This window comes from Lethenteron reissneri, chromosome 7, assembly GCF_015708825.2.
Source record: "Lethenteron reissneri isolate LAM-NWPU_2019-01 chromosome 7, ASM1570882v1, whole genome shotgun sequence".
In the NCBI taxonomy this organism is placed as follows: domain Eukaryota; kingdom Metazoa; phylum Chordata; class Hyperoartia; order Petromyzontiformes; family Petromyzontidae; genus Lethenteron; species Lethenteron reissneri.
The window spans coordinates 11,027,435-11,048,885 of NC_083785.1; the positions used below are offsets into that span (position 1 = coordinate 11,027,435).

Here is a 21,451-nt window from a genome sequence, read left to right on the forward strand (position 1 = left end):
GTGGCTTCCTAATATCGGAAGGAAGAGCGTTCCAGACGGCCGCAGAAGCGCACCTGAGCACGCGCGATGCAGCGACCGTCTTTGTTCGATGGTCAGTCAAACGTCGCTGCCGCTGCGAGGATGAGTGGAGTTTGCATGATGCTGGGTCATGTTCCTTGACGAGTACGTGGCATACGAACTGGATGACGTCCTCTCCGACGCATTCCATTCCTTAGCTGCCACTCAGTTATTTTTCTCGACTTTCGTGAATGATGATCATCATCATCACCCGAGATTTTAGATGATGACAATGATCTTTGCTCGAAGCTTCAACCGTGGATGATGATGGTGGTGGTGAGCGTTTCATTCAGCAGATACTGACCGACTGACTGAATATCTGTGACGATGATGATGATCCTGATGATGATGAATCCTATTTACAGAATTGGGAAAATTCACCAATTCCCCCCCCCCCTCCCTCAAGAAACATCATCAACCTCAATGTCACTAATTATTTAAACGTAAGCAAAAATATGTTAATAGTTATCAAATTGTGTTTCTGAAGTTAGAAATAGTACCACTTATATTCTTGGTTCTTTCGGTAAAGTCACGTAGAAGGGAAATAATAAAATAATACAAATATAAAACAATATTTTACAGGGAAATAATAAAATAATACAAATATTAAACAATATTTTATATTTGTATTATTTTATTATTTCCCTTCTACGTGACTTTACTGAAAGAACCAATAATATGAATCCCTGCAGTCACGAAAGCTTTAAATGAAAATAGTACCACCTGTTACTTAATGTTTTTTTTTTTTTAAACAGACTCGCAACATTGCGTGGTAAAACTAAACCAGACCTTGACAATGTTTAATTTTCGATTTAAAGTTTTCGTGACTGCAGGGATTCATCTTCTTGGTTCTTTCGGTAAAGTCACGTAGAAGGGAAATAATAAAATAATAAAAATAAAACATAATAAAATAATTCTCACGACGTTTCGGCCACAACGCAAGCAGCCGTCCTCAGGTGAAGACCAGGTCTGTCGAGGCGACAGCGTGAGGACGGCTGCTTGCGTTGTGGCCGAGACGTCGTGAGAATTATTTTATTATGTTTATTTTTATTATTTTATTATTTCCCTTCTACGTGACTTTACCAAAAGAACCTTGACAATGTTTCATTTCACCAGGTAAGTCCCACCGAGCTATACACATCTCTTTCACAAGTGACCTGGCTGCCGCAAATGATAGCTCACCGAAGTGGCTTATCGCGCGCGAGTTTATCGCAGCCAAAGACTCTGAACGCACGTTTCTAAATGTGGAGGGGAAACACTAGAGGAAAATCCACGCGACCACAGGGGAGAGAGAGACAGAGAGAGACACGCAAACTCCAAATATACCGTGCGTTATGGGGTCGGGATCGAACCCACGGACCTGCCCCCTGCGTGCCAGGGTGAGGGAAGGCAAACATCTCACCACCACCAAATGGTTATCCGCAATACAGGTTTTGTTTGGGTTAGATCGCGTAAATATATAAATGTGCCGTTAAACCCGCCACTAACCGACACAGTCAATTAGTAAGGGTCGTCACGTAAACAGAAAGTGACAATCCCTTACTAGCACAGCACACCGGTGTGTTGGAAGAGCAAATCCGCAAAACATTCACAATCTGAGCACGACGTTTCGCCGCTAATGACAACCGGCATCATCAGGCGGACAGATTCGTGGCGAAATCCTCTCCTTGGCTACGTGACCAAAGTGCGCTGGAGGCGCCGGGTGGAGCCGACGAAGAGGAGGTTTACTAATAGGGGTTTTCCCCTTTTTTCTGGCAACAAAAACTGACACCTTTTGCAAGGAATCATGCTTACATTAACCACAATACTTGCAGTCAAGAGAAAGCTGTCTCTGGTGTGGACCAATCAGTTTCAAAGACAATGCATAAATTATCAGAGTATTGTTTTTTGTTTGCATTTGACTGCAAGTATTGTGGTTAATGTAAGCATGATTCCTTGCAAAAGGTGTCAGATTTGTTGCCAGAAAAAAGGGGAAAAACCCTATCAGTATATTTTGGTACTGGCAAAGGAGGTCCCATGATGAAGAGGATGTTGTCTTCTGCCCTCGGCACCAGTGCGCACACACCGGTCAACAGCGAGCGAGCGAGAGAGCGCCCGCCTCGACCCTATGGGCAAACAACGAAACGACGGTCGCTCTTATTTGAACAGGGGGCCGGACCGGCTCGCGAGGCGAGACCTCGGTGAGGAATCGTGGTTGTTTTGTTGTTCATGTTGTTTCTCAACCCCAAGCGGTGAGAGCAAACAACGGACCCCCCCTCCCCTCCCACAAAGCAGTGTCCAGCGAGCGCAGTCGTGCGCTATGCGCGGGCGTGGTGTTGGCCACCCCCACGCAGTTCGTGTGCCCATGCCCGGCCTCTATCGGTGCTACTCGCTAACATCACTTGGCCCCCAACAGTTTGTTTGTTGGGGGCTATACGGTGCTGGGGATCTGTGTCTGTGCAATATGGGAGGCGGTGGTGCAGCGGTGAGCGCGCTGCGCCACGATACCCGTGTGTGTGTGTACCGCGTGTGTGTGTACCGCGTGTGTGTGTACCGTGTGTGTGTGTGTGTATACCGTGTGTGTGTGTGTGTGTACCACGTGTGTGTGTGTGCCACGTGTGTGTGATTACCATGGTGAATGCGTGAGCGGTGGTGAAGCGCATCAAACCCGGTCGATTTCCGCTCACGGCCACCAACACCCGGTGACGATTATCTGAACCGGTTGCTGGGCCTCCCCTAGGTCGACTCGGCCTCAAATGAGTACCCGGCGCGGTGTGTAAACATCGCCACTGCGGGGACAAAGGCGGGCGTGCGTGCGTGATGCTGGCCACCCAACCCCCCCTCCCTCTCGTGTGCCGTGGCCGGCCATCACAGCACTTGACCCCACAGGTTGTTGCAAGCTGTTCGGGGCAATCATTGTCGTAGATCTGTGTCTTGTCTTCACGCGACGGGTGGCTAGCGCACTGTTCCTTCGACAGCTGAACCCATAAGTTCTAGATTTGAAGTTTTCGTGACTGCAAGGATTCATACTCTCAGGTTTTTTCTTGATACAGTAATTTTAGCTGCGACGGTCCCACCTGATGACGGAGACTTGTGTTGCCTCCGAAACGTCGTGATTTATTATTTATTTTATTTCCGTTATTACTTTTATTAACTTTGAATTTTATATGTTTTACCTACGTGACTTTACCGAAAAAACCTGAGAGTATGAACCCATAAGCCCAGGTCGGGGTGTATAAAACATCAGTTCTGAGTGAAAATTATTCAACAACAATTTTTTTTTACAGAGGAAAGAAGCTCCGTCCTCTTTCAATAGAGGCGCATGCGCAGTACGCAACGTTGCTTACCCCATCAATGTCACTCGATAGGGTAAAGAAGCACCTCGTAGTTTGGCAATGGGGGGCATGGCGAGGTAGCGTTCTGGGTGTGATCGGGAAGAGCAGGCGGTTGTGATGGGCGGCACGGTGTGCAGGATGGCGTGGAAGTGGGGGGGGGCAGCGAACACGGGGAAGAGAAGACCTAAAGCCCGACGGCGACGATGCCGATGATGATGAGACCGTCAGAGCAGTTTTCGGTGGGCGCGCCGTGTCAACCGCGCAACGAGAGGAAGAACGTGGAGGTCGGCGTCGACTGACCGTGCATCGGCCACGAGATTCTGGCAGGAGGGAACGAAGCGGTGGTGAGGGGGAGGGGGGTGTGCGATGTCACCGTCGTCATTGTCCGTGACGACCTCTTGACCTTGCCCTTATAAATAATTACAAATGAGGCACAACGACGCGGAGTAGAATTCGCCTTGCCCGGCAATCGCACCCACCGGGTGTAACTCAACACAGCAGCGACGTCCACCACCTGCGATCCCACGAGGACCCGACTCACAGCCGCCGTGCGCTGCTCTCAGCCACTTGTTATGCCTCTCCCTTCTCCTCTCACACAACCGCCGTGGGGACAATAAACCCTTCTCCCTTCCGATGACGTACCGTGAACATCATCAGTCTCAGTCTTTCATCCGATTCCGTTCCGATGACGTACGTGTACATCATCAGTTGACGCCAGCTCTGTCGTAAGAGTGTGGCCGTGTCGCTACAGTTCTCTACGGTGAGTGAACGGGGACCCCCACCCTGCATATTGCAGACGTCTCGGAAAGGGAAAAGGGGTTAAATAAGCCCCTCTGGGTGTGTTTAACGCAGTCACCTCCTGCGTCTGCTCGTGTCACCTGCACAATACACGGTGGTGAGTAGAACTTTTTTTGTTTTGTTTTTGAAATTCATCGTGTCGTACTCTCTTGCGATTGCCGTAGGTTTTCAGCGGTGGTGCCGTACAGCTCTCTGCATCCCTCGAGGAAGCTCCCGGCACGCGGTGCAAAAAGTCGGTCATCGTGCCGAACGACGCGCTGTATGACCCGACCGCACGAAGGTCGTCACGTGTTTGTAATCGTTGAGACATTGCTTTGTTCCTACTGGCAGCCTGCAACTTATAAGGACTTGACCGTTCGTCTGTCCATCCCTCCCTCGCTCCCTCCAGCCAGCCAGCAAAGCTGTGAACTAATAAACGTAATGATTGTGTACCCCCTGCACTTGCGAGGGATACACGACCGGGGTGGTAGGATGGGTGGAGCGGGGAGACATGTCGTCAAATGAACTTGCCAGGCTCTGTATATTCCTACCACCACGAGCACCCCCTCCCCCGCCCCCCACCCACTCGGCAAACTAAACTGACCTTGCCAAAAGGAACCGAACAAACAAAGCAGCGGGGGTGATGGGGGTGGTTCCCAACGGCAGAGTCTTGAATACCCAGCGAGAAAGTCAACATCGACCTTCGAATTAGCAGCAGCAGCAGCAGCGGCCGTGCCACCCACGCGTTCGCCTGGCACGGCCGCATCCATCGGTTGGCGGCTCGATTACGACATCTCGATTAAGACAACCCATTTGTAACGCGAGAGGAAGGAGGGGAGCGAGGTGCAGGGCGGTGGGGAGGGGGTAGCTTTCAACACTTCTCACGGCAACAAACCAATTGTTGTCGCGTTTCGCTCGGCGCGTTTCGTGAACGTAACAAATTGCACGCGGGTGTCGTGCGTGGCCGAGTCTCGAATAGGGGTTCGGGTGGCAGTCTGGACCGAGGCCATTTGTGTTTGTGTTTCTTTTTATCTCTCTCTTCCCCCCCCGGTCTGACAGTTGCCAAAGCAAACGCGGAGCACAAATGGGGCGGACACGAAATTCACCGCGCGGAGGCGGAGGCATTGGCGGCATTGGCGGCTTCGTCCGCCAAAGCGACAATGAATATTTCACGCGTGGCGTCAAGTGGCCGCACGTGCGCGTGTGCGCGCGCGCGATACGCGACCCGCTGTTAGGGGACCGGCCCGCGTGTACCCCGGGGAGGCCCAAGCCAGAGGGAGGGAGGGAGGTAGGGAGGTAGGGAAGGAGGTAGCGAGGGAGGGAGGGAGGTAGCGAGGGAGGGAGGGAGGTAGCGAGGGAGGGAGGGAGGTAGCGAGGACGGACGGTCAGTCGGTCAGCCACCCAAGGAGCGTTCTTAAACGAAATCGTCGCTGCGATTTTGTTTGGTTTAAGCTTTGACTTAAAGCTTTCTTGAATGCAGGAATTCATGTTCCTCGGGTCTTTCGGTAAAGTCACGTAGATAGGTTCAAAGAAAATAACAAAAAAAATACAAAAAAATAACAAAAAACTACGACGTTTCGATCGCAACACAAGCGCTCCTGATGACGAACGCTTGTGTTGCGATCGAAACGTCGTAGTTTTTTGTATTTTTTTGTTATTTTCTTTGACCCTATCTACGTAATTTTTCCGAAAGACCCAAAGAATATGCTTCAAAGAATATGTTTTAAAGAAACTAGGGGTGGGGAGCGGTGGCGCAGCGGTTAGCGTGCCGCAGAGCGGGCCCAGTCGCGTCGTCAGCGTCACGGTCTACAATTTGCCAAAATTTTCTCAGAATGACGCCTCGCAAATTACTCGACTGGGATTACACGACACGCAGCGACATTGCTGGGTTTTTATTTTATTTTATCGCGGGACTGTGCGTTGTCTTGGCCTGGTCTGGGACTGTTCTTGCTGGTGATGTGCTGCCTTGCCCAAGCTTCGGAATCGGTGTACTAACGCGATTTGAACTATACTCTTAGGTTTTTTCTGTAAAGTCACGTAGGTAAAAAATAAAATTAAAATTAATAAAAGTAATAATAGGAATAAAATAAAATAAAAAAAATCACGACGTTTCGGAGGCAACACAAGTCTCCGTCATCAGGTGGGACCGTCACAGCCAGATTTACTGTCTCAAGTGAGGCCTCACTTGATACAGTAAATCTAGCTAGAAATCGAGCGATTTGAACTGATATTCTTCATCTAGTTTCACGCAATTATTTTTAGCGATTTGCTTACCTTTCCCACACGTTTGCACTCCCATCATGCTTTTGCATTGTTTCGTTGTTGTCGCCTTCTAACCCGTCCCCACTGGACATCTGTGAAAAAGAGCTTCACAGCTCATCGGATTTCTCCGTGATACGTACAGATCCCGATTCGGACTGCCCCTTACTGTGCAAACACGTGTCGCGACTTCCTACGTTTGTGAACCGCAGCAGAGCCCTCCTTCGTGATAACCTCGCGGCTAATCGCGTGGCGCGAGCAGAACATCTCCTGCACGTTTGTTGTTTTTGTTTAAGAACCTGGCCAACCCGCGGGTTCGACTCCAGTTCACGGCAAACGTCGCTGGCGACTGACACAAGAGGCAATCCTGCACACCCACCCCCCACCCCTCCAAACTTTCACCCCCCGGCACTGACCAGCGTGGTGAAGTATGGTTAAAAAAATACACCTGGCATCACATGAGGGGGGGGGGGAGGGGGTGAGAGGGGGGGAATTCCTTCAACCATCGGATGATTCTGAACAGCTGAAGTTATTTTATTATTTTATCAAGATCCAGGCACCCGACGGTTGCCACCACAAAGATCAATTTAATGCGGGGCATGTCGTGGGAAAAGAAGAATATCTCACAATGTGAGTGGTGCATTATTATGTTATTATGCAAATGTAAAAAAAACGTGGCTTTCAATGTTTCCTGGGAAAGACTGACAGAGTGTTTTATTTCTCAACCAGAGAACGTTCCTGGGAAAACCGGGACAGGTGGCAACCTTTGGGCACACGTAGAGGATTCATGTGACTTGTCCGTCACCAGCTTTCTATTGGCATTCGTGTCGCACTCTTCAAATGAGTGCCCAAACCACTGATCTTCAGCAAAAATGTGAATTTACACCGAGATTCAGAACACTTCATAATCTCAAAGTCCCATCCTTACTCAGGCCGAGGCTGAGAAATAACAACATTCAAGATTTTTATTCCAAAATATTTGGGGGGGGGGGGGGGGGGGGGTCAGGAAACCCAAAAATGACCAAATTAAGCTTCTCCATTTTAACATTTGTATCATATTTGGGTTTAGTGCCCAAGGTACAGAACGTTTTAAAACTAAATTGTTTATGTTATTGTATTTTACCAGGTAAGGCCCACTGAGCTGTATAACTCTTTTTCAGAAGCGACCTGGCGACCACAAATGACTATCTCAACGAAGTGTCTGATCACGCGGACCATTTATAACAGCCACATACTCTAAACCCGTGTCCATTCTGAATGTGGAGGGAGCTCTCTAAGTTATATTACAACATTAGATGCTGCATCGACGCAAACCCGCAACCGTGTGCCCTGTCCCGTACGCGATGATTTCGTGGCCTTTCGACACCGCGTCGTTTATTTTCACCATACTTCACCATACCCTTTGGTTCTTTTGGTAATGCCACGTAGTTCCCAATAAAAAAAAATCACGACGTTTCGATTGCAACACAAGCAATCATCATCACCGGGTGGGAAAACCACAGCAAGACATTTGTTGTTGATAATTGTTTTCTTACCCTTTAATCTGGCAACAAAACTGACACCTCTTTTTTACAAGGAGTCATGTTTGCATAGACCACAATACCTGCAGTCGTAATGCAAACAAAAAACATAACTCTGATAATGCTATGCACTGTCATTGAAGTTGATTGGTCCACACCCGAGACAGCTTTCCTTAGAGCCTAGTCTCACATGGTGTTGGACCAGATGACGCCAAAAGGCGCACAACTCAAAGACAATGCACCATCAGAGTATGAGAGCTCGGGGTAAGCATTTACACCATTGGAACCTCATTTTTTTTCTTCTGGCAAATGAGGTTCCAATGGTGTAAACATTTGTTGTTGTTGCTGAAGTGGAGAGAGAATGCCGTGGTAAGAGGTTATTATCGGTACTTATATAGGAGTTGGTGAGCGCGGGTTGATGAAGCCAGCCGAGCCTTGACCCGGGAATCAAACTCGGGTGAGCCGGTGTTGCGGTGCAGTGCCATCCGTTGCGCCACCACCGCAACCCTGCTAAGCTCCCCCATCTCTGATTTGCGTATTTGAAGGATTTACAAGGCGAGGGAGAGAGTGGGGGGGTCTCTAAAAAAGACGGACTATGAAAACACCGCCTCCTACAAGCGAAGCAATCTTTCACCCGCCACACATTCACCACGGCAACCACCCACACACGCGTGTACACAAAGACAAAGATCCCCCCACGTACAGCGTAGCCTTAACAGACTGTTGGGGCAAGTGCTGTTCGGGGAGGCTGGCACGGCACACGAGGGAGTGGGTGGGTGGGTGGCCAGCACCACGCCCGGTCGCCTTTGTCTCCCGAGTGACGATGTTTTTTACACATCGCGCCGTATACTTATTTGAGGCTGAGTCGACCACGAGGAGGCTCAGGACCGGTTCAGATAATCGTCACCGGCGGTGGTGGCCGTGAGCGGGAATCGAACCCGGGTCGCCGGGTTCGATGCGCTCCATCATCGCTCACGCATTCACCATGGCAACCACACACACGCACGTGGTATACACACGTGGTACACACACACACGCGCGTGGTACACACACACACGGTACACACACACACACGGTACACACACGGTACACACGGTACACACACACACGGTACACACACACACGGTACACACACACACACACGGTACACACACACACGCGGTACACACACACACGGTACACACACACACGATACACACACACACGCGTGGCACACACACACGCGTGGTACGTACACACACGATACACACACACACGGTACACACACACGCGTGGCACACACACACACACGGTACACACACACACACGGTACACACACACACACACGGTACACACACACACGGTACACACACACACACATACGGGGAAGGCGGCAGTGCTGGCGGCAGCAGCAGCGGCAGCGGCGAGAGGTGGTGGTGGTGGTTGTGGTGGTTATTGTAGTTGTTGCTGCTGCTGCGGTTGTTGCGGTGCTGATTTGCGACGGGAGCGTTGGGCGGCGTTACTGCCCGGCAACGACTCGCTGACGCCGGCCTTCAAACGAAGGCCACGGGGCCACACGCAATCACGGCCTCCCCCCATCCACGCACCCCCCCCCCAACAACCACCCACTCCCGCACATCAGATAAGCACGGTTGGGCTACGTACGGCGATGCGCAATAAGGTCAACATTCTAACCACTACGACCATTTAAAAAAAAATGTTTTAGCAGGTAAGGGGCCGTCCATAAATGACGTCACGCGATTTTGGGCGATTTTTGACCCCCCCCCACCTCGTCACACGGCGTCACAAAAAGTCAGACCCCCCTCAAATATGACGTCACAAAGCTCTGCCCCCCCCCCCCCAAAAAAAAAACATGCTTTAAATGGCTTTAAACTATTGTCATTGTAGTGGGTATTTAATGTGGCGCTGCACTCTGACGTTGTAGGATAAAAAAATTATTAAAAAGTCGACTTAATGAAGTAGAACGTGTTGTCTATATTTATTTAAAGTTGTGCATTTTTACGTGACGTCACATTTCTCACCCCCCCCCCCCTCGTCAAACATCGTCACAAACGTCTGACCCCCCCCCCCCGCCCCCAGGTACGTGACGTCATTTATGGACGGCCCTTAAACGCGCGTTCCTAAATGTGCGGGGAAAAACCCGGGATGGATCCGGAAAGAAAAAAATAATCCGCGCGACCTCCGGGAAGAACATGCACACTGCAAATATACAGGCGTATACCTGGCGAGGTAGTTAACATCTCGCCACATACAAAATCACCCACCCCCGGCCCCACCGTTCTCACCCCGTCACCCACAGACTCTGCATGCCAGTCCCAATAACTCTCTTTTCGGATTTCTCCGCCCAAGGCCAAAGTTTCACGGCTCAAGTCCCATCCATTCTGTGCAGTTGCTCTTCATCTCGTCCCCACGGCAATCTCTCCCCCCCCTCTCTCTCTCGTCACGCTGTCGAGCAGAGCCTCCCCCTTCTACCACCTTCTCTCGGCGGCCTATCCACCACCCCCCCCACCCCCCACCAACATCCGTCCTTCTAGTGCACCCTTCATCAGCGAGCCTTCTCCTCGGACAACAAAAAAATGATGCACAAGTCTGAGGTTTTGTCTCGTCTCCATTGTCACCATCAGACATCGATCTCCTGCTTCCTTCAAGAGCCTCCTCCTCTCCAGTGAGGCATCCTCTCTCACAACGTGACCACCATCCCCCCCCCCCCAATTCAGAGCTTTTGTCTTCTCCGAACCGTTCCGGTGAGAATTCCTCTCGCCTCGTTCCTTCAAGAGCCCCCTTCAGCAAGCCCCGCCCCCCTGCCTGTGACGTCACGGTGTCAGATGGAGTGGGGGGGGGGTGTGCCCCGGGCCCCGCATCCCCCCCCTCCTCCCCCCCTATTGACGGCCCGGTCTTAGCCACAAGCTCACTCACTCCGGGGCTAATCGAGTGCGGTATTTGTTTGTGGAAGCACGCGGCTACAAGCGTTGTCGCTTCGGCTCGCGAGCGGTGTGGGTGGCGTCTGAGTTGCAACGCTCCACGCAGCTCCACGCAGCTCCGCCCAGCTCCAGCTCCCGAGGTCGCATGGAGCCTCGGACGCGAGCTCGCTTGGAGCCTCGGCCACCGCAACCATTTCCGTCCGCAGAGCTGGGCAGTTGGTGCTGTGGCACCAAAAAAAAATCTCTATTATTTTTCTTGTTTATAAAAAAAAAACGGTGCTTGTATTAAAATGTTATTGTTTTTTTTTTAAATAACGGTGCTTGTAATCTCAATGGACTCTCAGTTGACGCTAAATAAAGAGCGCCCCTCCCCCCGCAGCCCTCCATCTCACTAATCAAACGCACCACGGACACGCGTTGGAAGTGGCGTCGTGCGGTGGTTTGTGCGCCGAGCTACGAACCTATTAACCCGAGGTTTGATTCTCCGTCCACGGTGAACATCGCTGGCGAGTTACAACTGATCCCGTCCTCCACACCACCCGCCCTCCTGCCCGTCACTAATGCGCGCTAAAACAGCACAGTCAAAGCAAAAGAAGTCGCACGAACGACGCGCCTTGCCGAGGCCCTCATATCCAGCAGCCGTGGATCCGCAAGGCGCCGTGAACAATTTTTTTTTCAATCAACCACCAACACCGCCGCTGGCTGCTACCACCGCCGCCGCAACGCACGCATCGTCGCAAGCGAGTGCATCTCGGCACCAAAGCGACAAACAAAATAATTTCATATTCTTAGGTTTTTTCGGTAAAGTCACGTAGGTAAAAAAATAAAATTAATAAAAAGTAAAATAAAAATAAAATAAAAATCACGACGTTTCGGAGGCAACACAAGCTTCTGTCTTCAGGTGGAACCGTCACAGCACGATAGCTTGATAGAGCAAGCGTGCTGTGACGGTTCCACCTGAAGACGGAAGCTTGTGTTGCCTCCGAAACGTCGTCATTTTTATTTTATTTTACTTTTTATTACTTTAAAATTTTTACCTTCGTGACTTTACCGAAAAAAACCTAAGAATATGAATCCTTGCAGTCACGAAAACTTCAAATCTAAAATAATTCCACAAATCTAAAACACACATTCCAAGCAACACCGTAACAGGAATGGTACGAGCAGATCGGCGTTGCGGACGCGATCACAGGGCGAGCGCACGCCAACTCCTCCCCACACCCCACCAGACTCATCGCCCCAGGGCCCTTTTGCCCACTCGAGCCAAAAGCCCTCGAGCGAGCAACCAGCGGAGCCATCGGCCGGCAGCTGCCACTGGGTGCCGCCGTGACCTCAGACCTCCACACACCGGTCCGGCTGTCCGGCCGGCTACCGCTGCCGCTGCGGTTCGGGCAAACGCTCGCACAGAACCGTGGCCGATTTGGTATCCAAGGTTCGAGTGGAACGTTCTGGGTGTCAAGAGGTGTTGCCGCCACCGCCGCCGCCGGGTGAGCGTGTGCGGTGGGAGATTCAGATCAACGACCAACCACCGTCATCAACATCACCATCATCAACATCACCATCATCAACATCACCATCATCAACATCACCATCATCAACATCACCATCATCACCATCACCATCATCACCATCACCATCATCAACATCACCATCAACATCACCATCATCAACATCACCATCATCAACATCACCATCATCAACATCACCATCATCAACATCACCATCAACATCACCATTAGTATCATCACCATCACCATCTTCAACATCACCATCATCAACATCACCATCATCAACATCACCATCATCACCATCACCATCATCAACATCACCATCATCAACATCACCATCATCACCATCACCATCAACACCACCATCATCACCATCACCATCATCAACATCACCGTCATCAACATCACCATCATCAACATCACCATCAACACCATCACCATCATCAACATCACCATCACCATCACCATCATCACCATCACCATTAGTATCATCACCATCACCATCATCAACATCATCATCAACAACACCATCAACACCACCACCATCATCATCATCACCATCATCACCATCATCAACATCACCATCATCACCATCATCACCATCATCAACATCACCATCATCACCATCATCACCATCACCATCATCACCATCATCAACATCACCATCATCATCAACATCACCATCATCATCATCACCATCATCACCATCACCATCATCAACATCACCATCATCACCATCATCAACATCACCATCATCAACACCACCATCATCACCATCACCATCATCACCATCACCATCATCACCATCACCATCATCAACATCACCATCATCAACATCACCATCATCACCATCATCAACATCACCATCATCACCATCACCATCACCAACATTACCATCATCACCATCACCATCATCAACATCACCATCATCACCATCATCAACATCACCATCATCAACATCACCATCATCAACATCGATGGAAAAAAAAGAATTGGCTTTACCCTTTCGGGCAACGTCACGGGAGTTGTTAAGATGCTCAAACACCAAATAGACACCGATTGCAAGGCATCACGTCTGCATTAACGACACATGCTTGATGTTTTTTCATCATTTTGATACCGGAAACTAAAAAATTGGTCCCATAGATATTATTTACGTCATCAGTCGAATTTGCTGCACAGGCGAATGCACACATCTGCTTCACGAATGGACAATTAAAGGCACCAAGCCACAGGCGTGCGATCGTTGTCATGCAACCCAAACTATGTTTAGTAAACACCACTGTGGCAGTCGTCGCTCCTTCAACAGAGGAGGAGGAGGAGCAGCAAAATGACACGAACTCTCTCTCTCTCTGCTAAAACCCTCTCGTCATGGCTAGCAGCAGACCTCGACATTGGCATCAACTCCTGAACATCGAGCTGTCGTTCGCCAGAACAGAATGGAATAGAACATCATCATCATCTCCGTCCTCGGTGCCGTCTTCATCAGCCAAATCATCATTATCATCATAGTTATCAAGCATCATCATCATTATCATCATTATTATCATTATCATCATTATTATAATTATCAATCATCATTATTATCATCATCATCACATCCTCGCACCTCTTCGATGAGCGTGGCGAGCTGCTGGAGGACGGAGGGGGAGAGCTCGCAGAACGTGAGGCTGGCACGGCACCACTCGGCCGGGGTGGGCATCGTGGGGGGCACCGTGGGGGGCATCGTGGGGGGCCCCGTGGGGGGCCCCACGGGGGGCCCCGTGGGGGACACCGCGGGGGGCCCGCGCTTGCGCCGCAGAACGCACAGCGCCTTGCCCTTCACCTGCGCCGGCAGCTGCAACCCGCGGGGCACAAAACGATCCAGAGTCATCGGAGAGAAATCACGCGCGCGCAGGCATCGTCAAAAGCAGTTTCCTAAGACAGAGTTAGGAGAAATGAGGCTTAGAGCAAGGGTCGTCGGGTGATTTTGTGTCCTCGGAAGTGTGGGAGCGGTGGCTGAGTCGTTAGCGCCTTGCGCTACGAACCCGGCTACCCGAGTTCAATTTCCACCCATGAACGCCACCACCAAGTGACGGATTATCTGAACAGGTCTTGCTGCCTCCCCTAGGTCGACCCAGTCTCAAATGAGTACCTGGAAATCATCGCCACTGGGGAGACAAAGTCGGTCAGGCGTGGTGCTGGCCACCCACCCCCTCGTGTACCGTTCCGGCCTTCATAGGTGCTACTCGCCAAAAGCACTTGCCCCTACAGTCTGCTAAGGCTATACGAGGGATGTTTGTCTTTGTACTCGAAAGTGTTGAATTAGCTCCGTAGCAGATGCTGTCAGAGCCCAATCTCGTTTGGAGGCGTTTTCTAAATTGTAATTTTTGTTGTGCATTCCAATTTCTGTTTCCTAGTTTTGGGCGACGCTTTGATCAATTTGCCCCGGTTTCTAACGGTACAAAAATAAAAACCCCACTCAACACATTCTTGCAATGCCATGGCACAAGTGCACTGTATAAGGGCCATTGCCCGAAACGTCACCCAATATTTTTTGTTTCAGGCCACACTGTACACCACTGCCGACACAGCCGCACGCGGCATGCCCGCATGGATGAGTTTTGAGTAGACTTTTAGTCAACAAAGGCACACGAAACTCTCCGCGCAAAGTTTCATTCGCGCCGGGCGATCGTCTCCGCAGGTTATCGTGTCGCAGGCTGACAAAGCTGGAGGGCAATAGAGCGCAAGAAATTCCTATATCGTTCCCGCGTCAATGTTACGCTCCATCACCAGTCTGCGGAGGACTTAACGTGGGGATTGCATAGGCGGAGTTTGACTTCTAGTGGTGGGTGGAGGTGGGTGGTGGTGGGTGGGTGGTGGTGGGTGGTGGTGGGTGGGTGAGTGGTGGTGGGTGGGTGGTAGGTGGGTGGGTGGTGGGTGGGTGGTGGGTGAGTGGTGGTGGGTGGGTGGTAGGTGGGTGGTAGGTGGGTGGGTGGTGAGTGGTAGTGGGTGGGTGAGTGGTGGTGGGTGGGTGAGTGGTGGTGGTGGGTGGGTGAATGAGTGGTGGTGGTGGGTAGGTGGTGGTGGGTGGGTGGTGGTGAGTGGGTGAGTGGGTGAGTGGTGGTGAGTGGGTGAGTGGTGGTGGGTGAGTGGTGAGTGGTAGTGGGTGGGTGAGTGGTGGTGGTGAGTGGTGGTGGGTGAGTGGTGGTGGTGAGTGGTAGTGGGTGGTTGGTGGTGATCGGTGGCTGGGTGGGAGATAGAAGGAAACGAGCAACCCCGCCTATGAATCCAGAGCGGGCGTCGTCATATGGACGAGGTCACGTTTAATTAGGGGGTCGCTAATTGGGACTTAACAAATGTGTACTTTTCATAAAACGATGCGTCGCCGGCGCCAGCTGTTGCCGTTTTGGTTCCGCGCACAGCGGGGGACCGATTCGACTGGACGCGCTCTGTGGCTCAGCTCCAATCCCAAGTCTCGGGCATCGATTGACCAAGAAACAAAAAACACCTCCCGAGCGCTCCGTGGGCTCTGTAATTTGTTGGTGTCGCTGTTTGTATTCTCAGGGATTTATTTGTAGGACTTTGATGTCAATCCACTGCTGGATGAAGGTCCCCCTCCCCTCCCCTCCCTGTTAACGATACCTTTAATCACGCTGTCAGTGTGGGTTGGTAAAATTGAGGGGCGGGGGCAGGACATCCGATTAGCACGGTTGGCTACGTACGATGCGGAAGAAGTTCAACACTCATACGTATTTGGCACCAAAGGTTCTAAACTCGTGCCTCTGATGTCTACTCCAGCCCACAATGGCAACTGCGACTTGCAACTTGTAATTCGATAGCTGTGCATTTGCCAGTGTAATGGCACTGGTTAACGCGTAGGCTTTCGCGACCGGTATTATTCACATGAAAAGCTTTTGGGTTCGATCGCGTAAGTATAAATGCGTCGCAACCTTCCACCACCCGTCACCGCCAATCAGTAAAACATGTGTCACGTTAACAAAACGCCAATTAGTTACTTCTTCAGCCCACCGGTGGGTTGGAAGAGTGAATCCACAACATTTAGAATTTGAGTACGACGATTCGCTGGTAATTACATCCAGCACCATCCAAGGTGGGTGGCTTCACGATTCTGGCAAAATCGGCCGGAGATGCTGGATGTAATTACCAGCGAAACGTCGTACTCAAATTCTAAATGTTGTGGATTCACTCTTCAAACAAAAAAAGCCACGTTGTAAAATGTCCTGCCATGGTGAATAAATTTCGATTTAAAGCTTTTGTGACTGCAGGGATTCATCTTCTTGGTTCTTTCGGTAAAGTCACGTAGAAGGGAAGTAATAAAATAATGAAAATAAAACATAATAAAATAATTCTCACGACGTTTCGGCCACAACGCAAGCAGCCGTCCTCACGCTGTCGCCTCGACAGACCTGGTCTTCACCTGAGGACGGCTGCTTGCGTTGTGGCCAAAACGTCGTGAGAATTATTTTATTATGTTTTATTTTCATTATTTTATTACTTCCCTTCTACGTGACTTTACCGAAAGAACCAAGAAGATGATGCATATACTGTATACCAATTTAGTTGTATTAATACTAGCCTGCACGCACATCCTTTGGACGTGACCGCCGGTCCCTCCCTCCCCCCAGCCAGTCAAACTTAAAATAATAATAATGACAAGCGGACATGTGTTAATTATAGATGTAAGTACGCGGACCTGTGTCTCCGACTTGTACGAGATCATTGAAAACAGAAGCACCACGAGACGATGCACAACAGGGAGGCCCCCACTCAAATTAGGCGCGCAATCTTTTTTTTTCTTTTTTGACCAAGTCTCAAACGCCGCGTGTGCGTGCGTGCGTGCCTCTCGCTCTCTCTCGTTCTCTGTGTGTCACGGCGCTGTGTTGTGACAGGCTTAATTGAGGCCGCTGTGCTTAATTAGTACGGCGCTGTCATCGTCAGCAGGTCCCCCTCCGATCTTTCCTGCATGAGCCGACGATCTCCCAGGTGAGAACTTTGCTGTGTTGATCCAAATGACCTGGGGTGGCGTCGGTGACATACCCCCCCCCCCCCAACCCCAACCAGGACTTTCGCGGTTAGAACCCAACGGGCCATTATCGCGGGGCGCGTGTGCGATCCGTAACAACAGCACCGCACCACGCGCTCTCTGCTTCCTTGGCATCGCTTGCCGATGTACCTCGCTAACCCCCGATGGACATCCGTGAACTACAGAGCCTCGTAGCTCATCGGTTCATCTTCCAGGGTAAATAAAGATTCCCGATTCTGCTTCTCGTCTCACGGGCGAGCGCTAAAGATCCCCGCGATGTCGTTCGAAACGCGTGCCGGCGTCACGGTTCGAACTTTACGGACACTTTTAAAAGGTTCCACCGCAAATTACTCGATTTGGGATCACATTAAACCGGTGGTTCCTAACCTTTACTGCAGCCTTGCACCCCTTTGGTTCTCAATCGTAAACAAATAGTGTTAATAAATACGTAGGGTTTGATGAAACAAAGTAGTTGTTATTAGGTTTTTTTCGGTTAAGTCACGTAAGTAAAACATCAAAATAAAAATAAAAATAAAAATCACGACGTTTCGGAGGCAACACAAGTCTCCGTCATCAGGTGGGACCGTCACAGCCGAATTAGCTGCATCAAGTGAAGCAATGATTCAAGATGTAATCCCTTATAAGCAAGTTGAAGGGAGGTGGAGAGGGGGGGGTTGGAGAGCTTACCACAGTCTGATATGAATCTTTGCAGTCACGAAAGCTTCAAATCTAGAATTAAAGTAGTTGTTACTTACGTGTCCGTGCTCAATATGCGTTTTGATTATTTAGCGTATAAAAAAGATCTGACCACGTCTGGCACCCCCAGAAAGGGCATCTTGCACCCCCAAGGGTGTGCGTGTACCCCAGGTGGAGAACCACCGAAATAAACCCGTTAAAAAATTCACGCAACGCTACCGTTGCCTCCCACCCCCTCCCCTCGTATGTCTGGGCTTCTCCTCCGCACTCTCCAGCTGCCTCCAACACGATGAAGGGCAAACACACAAACACACAAACACACAAACACACACTCGTCAGCAATGAATCGGCCAAACATCCGGACGCAGCAGCCCGAGTTAACATGCCCACACGTTGCACCAACGGTGGTCACGTGTGGTCACGGGTAGTCGTCACCACTGGACTGAGGTGGGCCCAACGCTGATTCAACGTTGCACGTTTTCTGGGAGGACCCCTACTGGCAAAAAGGGTCTTGAGACCCGGTGAGGCTTTCCTCGATGGATACATAAATGTGACATTGTCATTAGCATCGTGAGCGGAAGACACCTAACTCGGCCTTCTGGCAAAGGGAAGCGGAGAGCCGAGGGGTGGTGGAATTCGCCCCCATCGGTAATGATGACCTCTCGACCCCAAAAAACAACCAGCATCACCCAAAGTCTGAAACGACGGATTTGATGTAAGTTCACAGAGGAGATAGTTGGTGAATTTTCAAACATTGGTTCAGCAAATGTCTTGCCCCAGCACATGCTGTGATAATTAATAGTGCTGATAGTGATCATGATACTGCTGTCCTGATGTTGATGATGAGTGTGATGCTGATGCTGCTGATGGCTGTGTTGATGATGATGGTACTGTTGCTGCTGCACATGTAGCTGCTGCTGATGTTGCTGGTGACAATGACGAAACTGCTACTGCTGATGATGCTGATAATGCTGCTCATGACGATGATGATGCTGCTGCTGCTGATGATGTTGATAATGCTGATGACAATGGTGCTGATTACGCTACCACTGCTGCTGTTGCTGCTGCTGATGATGCTGCTGGTGACGATGGTGCTGATGACGATGATTCTGTTGATGATGTTGCTGCTGTTGATGATGCTACTGCTGATGCTGCTGCTGATGATGCTGATAATGCTGCTCATGACGATGATGATGCTGCTGCTGCTACTGCTGATGATGCTGATAATGCTGCTCATGACGATGATGATGCTGCTGCTGCCACTGCTGATGATGTTGATAATGCTGATTACAATGGCGCTGATGATGCTGATGGTGACGATGGTGCTGATGACGATGATCCTGTTGATGATGTTGCTGCTGTTGATGATGCTACTGATGATGCTGCTGCTGATGTTACAAGACGGCGGCGACGAGGATGCCGACGATGATCATCGCCACCGCGACCCTCCCACCCCACCCACCCCCCTCTGTTCCCACTTGCCGCGTTGGACGCGGCGATGGCTCCAGACGGGAGGAGATGGAACACGAGGACGCGGCGTGCGGGATCCTCCAGGAAGGCGGACACTGTCCTCTGGCTCTCCTCGTCGACGACGAACTTGCTCCAGCTGTCCGCGCGCACGCGGAGGCACAGCGAGACGCGCCGCTCCAAGTACACCACCCTCTCGTCCCGCTCGAACGCGACCGCCGGAACCTCTTCATCCTCCTCCTCGTCCGACATCGTCGCGAATGCACGTTTTTATTTCGAAGTTGTTGTTTTTTGTCCGAACGTCAAAGAGAGGGTCACACCCTCACCCCCCCCCCCCCGACTCAACTGCTACCACCGCCTCTCAATTCGTCTCCTCTCTCTCTCTCCCTTTGCCTCTGTCGCGTTCGAAGAACGTCGCTGCGGCGAATGAGAAGTCGATCGATTGATATCGCCGTCGATTCAATTTGGTAGACGTTGACACGGCCTGCAGCCACAGCGATCCCGGGATCAACAGCGGGCACGTGGGGGGGGTAGGATTACAGCTCCACAGCATTGGTCGACAACTCCATCGACGCAATGCGGGCGTCTTAACTGCTGCCTCTGAAGCCTCGCGCGAAGGCGCTTTGGAAGTGTGAGATTGATTCTCGTCTTTATTCTGCTCAAAATGGTTGTTGTGACGAGCAGTGGCTATTCCCCACCTCTGCCAAGACGTCCGGGCCACCGTGGAAGAGTAGACCAAACGCACCCTCCAGAGGGTGCGAGAGAAGTCGCTCGCTCGCTCGCACTGGAAGCCCTGCCGGTGGCAGTGCAGAGTGAGCAAGCACTTGCAGGGCCGCGCCTTTACCTCGCAGAGCGTTTCTCCCCGAGTACAAACGATGTGCGCCCGATGGCCAAGACCAGGATGTGAAGAAGTCCGGATGAAGGTGCGTTGTTGAAGTTCGCTTGAGTTGTTGTTGTTGTTGTCGTCTCTTGTTGTTGGTGCTGGTTGTGGTGGTTGATGGTGGTGGCCGCGTGAGTTTGAAACGTGTCTGTGCTACTACTGGGCGGCAGTTGTGACCACAGGGGTTTGGAGAGGGGAGGAGGTGGGTGGCTGGGTGGTGGTGGTGGTGCTGGAGGAGGTCGAGTGGTGATGAATGCTTCAGGGAGGGGGAGGGGATGAGAGGATGGGGGGGGGAAGAGGGGGAGGGGAGAGATTCATTCCACGTGCTCTGAGCGTCTTCGCAACGCGCATGGAAACGCATACACACACAAAGACAAAGATTCCCCGTATAGCCTCGGCAGACTGCTGGGGCAAGTGCTGTTGGCGAGTAGCACCTGGTGAAGGCCCGAGACGGCAAACGAAGGGGTAGCCAGCAGCACGCCCGGCCGCCTTTGTCTCCCTCGTAGCGATGTTTACACACATCGCACCGGGCTTACGAGGCCACCGGTGTTGGCGGCTTCGAGCGGAAATCAAAGTTGCGTCGCCGGTAGCGCAGCGCGCTAACCACTGTGCCACCGCTCCACACACAAACAAATACAAAGATCTCCCGTATAGCCTGTAACAGACTGTTGGGGCAAGTGCTGTTAGCGAGCACCTATGAACGCCAGAACGGCACACGAGGGGGTGGTTGGCCAGCACCACGCCCGGCCGCCTTTGTCTCCCCAGTGACGATGTTTCCACACCGCACCAGGTACCCATTTGAGGCTGAGTCGACCTAGGGGAGGCCCAGGACCGGTTCAGATAATCGTCACCGGTGTTGGCGGCTGTGAGCGGGAATCGAACTCGGTGTCGCCGGTAGCGCAGCGCGCTAACCACTGTGCCACCGCTCCACAAACACACACACACACAGAGAGGCGCACACGCAAAGCCACACACACGCGCACCGATATTGACGCACGTGAACGCGCGTTCACACACACACACGCG

The 21,451-nt window shown here is 51.3% G+C and overlaps 1 protein-coding gene across 1 annotated transcript in view; it reads right to left on the bottom strand.

The window, feature by feature from the left end:
- Positions 1–20,648, bottom strand: part of LOC133357612 (dynein axonemal heavy chain 11-like) — a 147,069-nt gene extending 126,421 nt beyond the window's left edge. Inside the window, 2 exon segments of the mRNA XM_061575642.1 lie at positions 13,966–14,193; positions 19,561–20,648. Coding sequence (XP_061431626.1) covers positions 13,966–14,193; positions 19,561–19,797 — 465 coding nt within the window. The 5' untranslated portion in view covers positions 19,798–20,648.
- Between the last annotated feature and the right edge of the window lie 803 nt (positions 20,649–21,451).